The sequence below is a fragment of the Pyxicephalus adspersus genome, chromosome 4, assembly GCF_032062135.1.
Source record: "Pyxicephalus adspersus chromosome 4, UCB_Pads_2.0, whole genome shotgun sequence".
Classification (NCBI taxonomy): Eukaryota; Metazoa; Chordata; class Amphibia; order Anura; family Pyxicephalidae; genus Pyxicephalus; species Pyxicephalus adspersus.
This window is the reverse complement of record NC_092861.1, coordinates 124,028,096-124,036,531: the sequence shown is the minus strand read 5'-3', so window position 1 is coordinate 124,036,531 and position 8,436 is coordinate 124,028,096. Positions and strand designations below refer to the sequence as shown.

Here is an 8,436-nt window from a genome sequence, read left to right as displayed (position 1 = left end):
ACGACAAAAATTGGAAGTGTGTACGCAGCTTTAAACATAGTCTACTAGGGTCACAAACAGAGCAGAACTGGATTGTGCTGTGTATGGTGGTGGCCTCTGAACGGGACTAGAAGTCTGCACATAACTATGATACCATTCATTTAATCAATAAAACAGCTATTTATATATGAAGATGATTTGTTTGGTTTTTTAAAGTTAATATTTTTTACTAGTTTTATTTTACCCCTTTTAAATTTTCTCATTTTTTTTTTTTCAGTGGTTCTTAGACCGAATGGCTGATGATGACTGGTGGCCAATGCAGATCCTTATCAAATGTCCAAATCAGATTGTGAGACAGGTTTGTTTACCTGCTTTATAATATTTAATATATAAAAAAGTTTAAACAAGACACCTTTACACGGTTACAAGCCAGTTCTTTTGTGGTGCACAAGCCACAAATACTCATCATTTATATCTCTCTCTCACTCACACACAATAGAGGCAGGTGATAGATTCAATTAGTCTTAAGTCTTCTTTTTCAAGTACGAGTTTTTCCATTTAATTTCCATGACAGTCACTTTCGTGGTTGAGTATTAATATTAGAGCTACGATAAGTATTTTTTCTGACAGCTTAAATTTAGAGTTTTGCAAACATTTAAAACCAATATTTCTGTGTTTCTAATAGATGTTTCAGCGTCTTTGCATACATGTTATTCAGAGGCTGCGATCTGCACATGCGCACCTTTACCTGCAGCCAGGCCTAGAGGATGGGTACGTATCCAAATATTATCTCAGAGCAAATGTGGACCCTCAGATTTTTAGTTTTACACAGATTGTCCCAGATTACACAATTTTCCCTTTTATCTGGTTGCAGTTCTGTTGAATTTATCATTTATCTATTCTGCTTTAACTTTTGGAAACATAATTGTGTTGCAAATTGATGCCGGTATTCCAAATATTTCTGTACATAGTATCTGTTAACTCTCTGTACCCAACCTGCATCCCCATCTGCTTGTAGGACAAGTTGCCTTGTACAAAAAAAAAGGTTCTCTTTATTTTACATTTTTATTGTAACGGCAAACTTTCAAATTTTTTTTTTCTAAAAGATCAGGGTAATTATAAAAAAAATCCTATTTTTAAGTAGTGTATACTCTTTTTGGATTTCAATTCAGTTAAAATTATATATGTTCAAATTAAATATGAGATAAACATTGCAGTTATACATTTAAAATATGAGATGCTGTCAGCCAGCTGAGAATTTATCCTTTTTGTGCAGACAGAACAGAATGCTGTAAAATTACAATGCTTTCAAATTTAATGCGAGAAAAATTTGTGCATAAAACCACTACTGCACTTTTACTTTAACACACAGAAAATTAATGTAACTCTATCATTTCCAAGGTTGTATCGGGGGTTAGGTGTAAATACATTTAGAAAGCTAAAGACCAGATTTTTTTTATTATGTCCTGACATAATAAAAAAACTGGTCTTTAGCTTTCCAAATGTATTTACACCTAACCTCTGATGTAAATACACACAACAGATTCCACCATTTATTTGCGCTTGCCCATGAAAATAGTAAGGGTGTACCTAATTTTTCCAGATTGTCTTGATTCAGTAATGGCACAGTGTGATGTGTCATACGTTGTTCAATCTATTTATTTATTTTATGCATACCATTGTTTCTGATTTTATTTCCAGCTCTGACGACATGGATGGGCCAGTGGAGGACATAGGAAGCCGTTCCTGTGTTACTCGCTTTGTAAAAACATTGCTTTCTATCATGGAGCATGGTGTGAAGCCTCACAGTAAACATCTGACAGAGTACTTTGCCTTCCTGTATGAATTTGTCAAGATGGGAGAGGAAGAGGTAATTATATCTATATACATTTTGCTCAGTAGCAAATTAATTTACATTACCTAAAAAGTTTAACTCAAAATTTATTTTTCAGAGCCAGTTTTTGCTGTCCCTACAAGCCATATCAACCATGGTACATTTTTACATGGGAACCAAAGGGCCTGAAAATGTAGGTAGACCGACTAAAGTAACACGTGACTATTTAAACTGCAGTAGCAAATCGAGCATGATGACTTGTATGACTAGTTTAAAATGTGTAGATTTTTACTTATTAGTTACAATATCTTTAAGTTGTGTTTATTACTTAATAGCAAACAATAATTTTATTGGAACTGTTAAGATGAACTGACTCAGACCTTTGCTCTAAACTGAGATTTTCTCATCTCCTCACTCCTAAGCTCATCAGAATCTGCAAAATGTTGCAACATTGTTAAAGGGGGTCCATTGTGAGAGAGAAATGAATACTGCCATTGCTTGCCTTTGTTTTATTATTCTAGTAACCTAGCGATTTGTGATGTTTTTTTTTTTAATAAGTATAGAGATAATATCTCTTTCACAGGTCCAGATAAAGCCAAAAAAATTTGCTTTTTCAGAAGAAGGCAAGATTTAGACTTGCTCATTCTTCTCTCATGAAGATTTGAAGATACAAAGAAGATACACAGTGGTCCACATGCACAAGAATCTAATGTTGCAGTTTAATCCGACACACTGATCAACCTAACAGCCACTCTTTCTTTTTACTATAAATAAAGGTTTACCAAGCAGTGTTCTCCCTTGTTAGGCATACAACACTATTCCATTCTTTTAACAAACTTGAAGTGATTTTATTCTGCACTGTGTACACATTTGCTGTTTGTGTCCTGTGTCTCAACCTTTGTGATGTTTTTTCAAATATTCACATAAATTCAAAATCACATGATTTCAGAAATAGACCAAATTTACATAAAATGAACCTCAAAACACTATTATTTCACTGCAGCATTAAAATATCCCCTAGTAGTTGAAATGGTTTTCCCTGCTCATGTAGAGGCTTTTTTTTTTAACCAGCCTAGTCCTTTGGCTGCTGTACTGAAATGCATTGGTGTAAACCAGTCCTGAAACCAATTTGAAAGCATACATTGTTGTTTCAGCCACAGGTTGAAGTATTGTCTGAGGAAGAAGAAGGAGAAGAGGAGGAGGAAGAAGATATTCTGTCTTTGGCTGAGGAAAAGTACAGGCCAGCAGCACTTGAGAAGATGATAGCTCTCATAGCGTTCTTAGTGGAACAGTCTCGTTCAGAAAGGTAAACTGACAAATCTTCTAATACTTTCTTACTACAGCAGCTTAGAATAGCAGAAGATAGGCCTATGTTTTTAAATGTTTGCTATTAGATATTGCTAGTGTTTCAATTAAATGTGACCAGCCTTTTCTGACAGACAGTGAAAGCACTTTATGGTGGTCCCAGTAGCCTGGCATCTGCTTAATTTTTTTTTTTTTTTTTTTACATTTCTATTCTGCTCAGGCAGTCATCTTACTTAGTTCACGTTTTACAGTTAGTGTCATCCTCCATGGTATTTTCAGTTTGAATCACTCTAGTTCCTAAGTGAAATAATGCAAGTGCTTAAGTTCACCCAGTTCTACAACATCAATTTTGAGTGGGGTTTGCCCCTTTAAAGCTTCACCTTTAGTGAAGTTGTTCTATAAGTAGCCTCTCTGCTGACTGAATCCAGTCATGCCTAGTATCGGACTTTGTGTAGAAAACAGCCATGTCCCCCTTCTGTGCACATGTGCAGCATCCTATTTACTCCTATGATAGTCCGCCACGAGTTTGACTCGCTTAAAGGAATGAACATGGATGGGATGCAGTGTTCTCCCCAGCCCCTTTTAGCCGGGTGCACCACCCGGCACTTTTCAGTAACCACCCGGCTGTTTTTTGGGTGGCTACTGAAGAGTTGGGTCACAATACAGGGACAGCCACCCGCCTAAAATTTCTTCCCACCCAGCTTAAAAAAATTTCTGGGTTGAGCACTGGGATGCATTGCTTAGGTGCAATAGAATAGGAATTAGGCTGGGATGTTTTCTTAAAGATAAAATAGCACAGGCGAGGACAAAACATTAAGGATTGGTCTGCATGTGCAAGGTGTGATTGAAGGATTTACTTAAAGAACAACTTCAGCTTCAATAAGTTAGTTCTGACAATTAACGTACATGCAATTATTCTCTTCTTCTAGGCATCTCACATTGTCCCAGAATGACATGGCTGCGCTAACAGGTGGAAAGGTAATAGTATTGTCTGTGTTTAATTTACATGCATGTGCATGGGAAAGTTGTCTTGTCAACAGACAATTGATTATATTTTTTGTTACAGACTTACCATATGGTGTGTATGTGATTCCATAATTAAATATTTCCTTTTAATTTGTTTTTTTTTTTTTTTAGGGCTTTCCTTTTCTGTTCCAGCATATACGGGATGGAATTAATATCCGACAAACCTGTAACTTAATTTTCAGCCTCTGTCGATACAACAACCGTCTAGCTGAGCATGTAAGTGAACAACTGTGAACAGAATAGATAGAGTAAATGAGAATAGATAATAATAGCAATCTTTGCCTGATTAAACGTCATAATTTTATTGTCATGGATAACACGCAAACCATCAGAATGTTTTTCTTGTATTAAATCAGTATGTGCTTTAGTATGGTTAAAGTAAGTGTTGTACATCAATCTTTTTAAGGTTTTTATTAGCTGGTTGCAGAAATGTTATTTTCTTTTCAGAACATTCTGGACACAAAGCATTAAATAAAGATGTGTTATTTCGTACATAAGACGTGAATGCAATGTTTGCTTATTTACATGTCCTTTCTCTTTTTAGATTGCATCAATGCTGTTCACATCTATAGCAAAACTGACGCCAGAGGTAGGCAGCACATATTTAAACTAAACTAAAAGTTTGGAAAAGTTTTGAAGTTTCATTCATTATTTGGCTAATCCAAGAAATGTATTATTCAGTCTTCAGACCTGATAAAATAAGATTAACATTTCCCTCTTAAAGTTTTTCTTTTGAGTCATACACCTCTTCTAGAGGTGTAACTTCTTGACTTTAAATTGCAAACACAGTGCAAAGGAGAGGATATGTGAGATCAGATTTTAGACAGAGCAGAAATTAGTCAGATTTCAGCTGGCCGCTGGGAGTTTTGATTAACCCAGTAAAATACAACTATATATCTATCTTGTTATTATTGTGTCACAGGAAGTCTTGTACCTATAGAAAATACTGCCACCTGCAGGCACTGATGATAATTTCTAATTGCGCCAACGGGCATATGGTACATAACTTTCTCAGTGGAAGGTTAATAGGAGAGGCTTTAACAAATCCTAATCTGAATTTTGTTTCCCTTGTTACCCAGTATTTTGACCTGAAACTAAGTCTCCCCATCAATCTTTATCTCCCGGTACCCCTTGTCAGCATGAAGGTGTTCTTTACTTGTTCAAGTGAAGAAACTATTATGGCTCCTGGTACATATTTAGACTTCTGTTTTCTCATACTTTTGGATGCTCTGATAGGTGATGCAATTCATTTGCTTTAGTACTGTGAGTGAGTTGACTGAATTCTAAAATGTAGTCACTGAACATGCTATATTGCCTGAAGGACAGTTAGATCTTCATTGTTCTGCACATGAGGCTTTACTTCCAAGAGTGAGCTGCTGTCCAAGGACCATGTGAATGCTCTGATGCATTTGGTATTGAAAAGGTTGCTTTTTTTTTTTTTTTCAAGTTCTAGTTTTCTGTGTGGGAAATATTACTTTATAACAAATATATAAATAGGATCATTAGGGGAAGAAAAAAATGTGCCACATCTACAAGTACAATAAAAAAGCAAGGGAACGCAAATCCATTGGGACTTCAAATTGACACCGGTTACACACAATATATAATGATATAACAAAACCAATAGTAATCAATAATAACAATAGGAACAATAAAGTTCTGATGGGTTCTTTTTAACAGATTTGTATAGGTTTTGATGTTAAACCGTGGGCAATATGGGATTTCAATGTGTCTGTTAAAGGTTTAAATAAAATACAAATTTCAACTGTACAATTGCTTTATTAGAACTAGGGCAAACTGAGTGGTTGGCCTTCAGTTTTGTGTTTGAGTGTCCAATCTTTCTGTAATATATTCTGAAGGTACAAGACTTCTTGTATGGTACCCATAGGCGTGTCACATTAGAAAATTATCATATATATGTCGGCACTTTTCTGACATCACATGGCCACATGATGTGGCAGTACTGCAATCTCCGCATGTATACAGAAAAGCATATCATTTATATTGACTGTTTTTTAATATTATTGTAATATTGGCTATTTCAGGCTGCTAATCCTTTTTTCAAACTGCTGACTATGATCATGGAGTTTTCTGGTGGACCCCCAGGAATGCCTCCTTTTGCTTCCTACATCTTGCAAAGAATATGGGAGGTAAAGTATTTTAAGTTATGAATAATTTTTGTTATATTTAAATAAGCTTATAATCATTTTTGCTGATCAGTAGTGTGTGTAGTCGCTTACTTGTTGCTGTACCAATATTTTAGGTGATCGAGTACAACCCATCTCAGTGTTTAGACTGGCTAGCAGTTCAAACTCCCCGAAATAAGCTAGCACACAGTTGGGTGCTTCAAAATATGGAAAACTGGGTGGAACGTTTTTTGTTGGCACACAATTACCCCAGAGTGAGAACATGTAAGTACATTTTTAATTCTTTGTTTATTTTTTTGTTTAGCTCTTTAAATCTTTGGTTTTAAATCAACTAAATATGTTTTGCATGTTTTAAAAAAAAAAAGATATTCAAAGTCTAAGTTTCCTTTAGAAAACATCCACTACCTGACCAGTATGTTGTACAGATAGACCATTGTTCTTTGTGACGTGGTCTCTTTGCAGAGATCCAAAACGTCCTTTGTGGAATCAGACCTAGAACTGTGCAGCTGTCGTTTATCTCCGTGTATGTTGGTCTTTAGTGACATCTCTGCTTCCACACTGAGAGCAGGGGTCTTTTCAGCTACAGCTACATGCTGTTAGGGAACAATCTTTACTATGTCTGCTGTGGCGGATTTCAGATCCACAAAGTTTTTAATGCTTCTTCTAAGGGATCTATTTCAATGCAAACTTGCCAAGTAAAAGACAATAAACATATTAAATTGCAATAAATTGGCATTGAAATGTCCATGGATTCCTCTGGGTTTCTCTTATAGGCATTCTGAAGCTCCTAATAAAGTCTTCAGTTTCCGTGGACTTTTGCAATTAAGTTTAAGTTAAATACCTGTCAAACCTTTAAATATAAATAATACTTATTGTTTTGTTACAGCTGCGGCCTACCTGTTGGTGTCACTTATTCCAAGCAACTCCTTTCGTCAGATGTTTAGATCCACACGCTCTCTTCACATTCCCACACGAGACTTGCCCCTCAGTCCAGAAACTACAGTGGTACTACATCAGGTGTACAATGTCCTCCTGGGTCTCCTTTCCAGAGCAAAGCTCTATGTTGATGCTGCTGTTCATGGTACCACCAAGTTGGTGCCCTATTTTAGCTTCATGACTTATTGTTTAATTTCCAAAACTGAAAAACTCATGTTCTCCACATATTTCATGGATTTGTGGAACCTTTTCCAACCAAAACTATCTGAGCCAGCCATAGCCACAAACCACAACAAACAAGCGCTGCTATCCTTTTGGTACAATGTCTGTGTTGACTGTCCGGAAAATGTGCGCCTTATTGTTCAGAACCCTGTGGTGACCAAGAATATTGCCTTTAACTATATCTTGGCGGATCACGATGACCAGGACGTGGTGCTCTTCAACCGCGGCATGCTCCCAGCATATTATGGCATTCTTCGGATGTGCTGTGAACAGTCTCCTGCCTTCACCCGTCAACTTGCCTCACATCAGAACATTCAGTGGGCCTTTAAAAATCTTACGCCACATGCCAGTCAGTACCCTGCGGTAAGGAAAAATGATGAATGGTATTATTTATGAAAGGAACAATTTTAAATAAAGTTAATTGATCATAACTGAAATCAGCTTAGAAATAGTGCAGTCACCCTTTTAAATAAAAGTGTGTTTTTTGATTCATGAGTATTTAAAGCAGTAGGCAAACTTTCTTTGCAGCAATCCCTTCTTCTCATCTTTTGAAATGGAAAGAAGGTTAAACGGGATCATGTGACTTGTTTTTAGATAGAAAGTAGATTTATAGAACAATATTTTATAAATAAAGTGCGAGTGCTTCCTGTAATAAAAAAATAACTGATAATGTTGATACTTCTCTGACTCTCACAGCGTGCATTTTAAAGGTTTGTGACTCTAAATGGTTTATATTCAAACACAGCCAGGCAACAAGCATGGTTAGGAAGCTAGCATTAACCCCCCTAGCAGTATTCCCGAGTGTGACTCGGGGTGGAAAAAATTGCAAAAAGCGGTAATCCCGAGTCACACTCGGGGTACCTTTGAGGGTCTCTCTTACCTTATCCCCGCGCTCCAGCGGCAATCTCACAATCCCGCTGTGATGGCGGGGCGCTTCTCCATCAGGGGGCGTGGCCGGGCGGGAAATTTAAAAGCAGATTACAGAGT

At 36.6% G+C, this 8,436-nt stretch overlaps 1 protein-coding gene across 1 annotated transcript in view; it reads left to right on the top strand.

Moving 5' to 3' along the window:
• Positions 1 to 8,436, top strand: part of USP34 (ubiquitin specific peptidase 34) — an 86,203-nt gene that overhangs the window by 63,161 nt on the left and 14,606 nt on the right. The window contains exons 56-66 of the mRNA XM_072410272.1: positions 257 to 337; positions 665 to 750; positions 1,681 to 1,849; positions 1,932 to 2,006; positions 2,968 to 3,119; positions 4,048 to 4,096; positions 4,256 to 4,360; positions 4,689 to 4,733; positions 6,190 to 6,294; positions 6,408 to 6,555; positions 7,178 to 7,812. Of these exons, the coding sequence (XP_072266373.1) occupies positions 257 to 337; positions 665 to 750; positions 1,681 to 1,849; positions 1,932 to 2,006; positions 2,968 to 3,119; positions 4,048 to 4,096; positions 4,256 to 4,360; positions 4,689 to 4,733; positions 6,190 to 6,294; positions 6,408 to 6,555; positions 7,178 to 7,812 (1,650 nt within the window). The remainder of the gene's footprint in view (positions 1 to 256; positions 338 to 664; positions 751 to 1,680; positions 1,850 to 1,931; positions 2,007 to 2,967; positions 3,120 to 4,047; positions 4,097 to 4,255; positions 4,361 to 4,688; positions 4,734 to 6,189; positions 6,295 to 6,407; positions 6,556 to 7,177; positions 7,813 to 8,436) is intronic.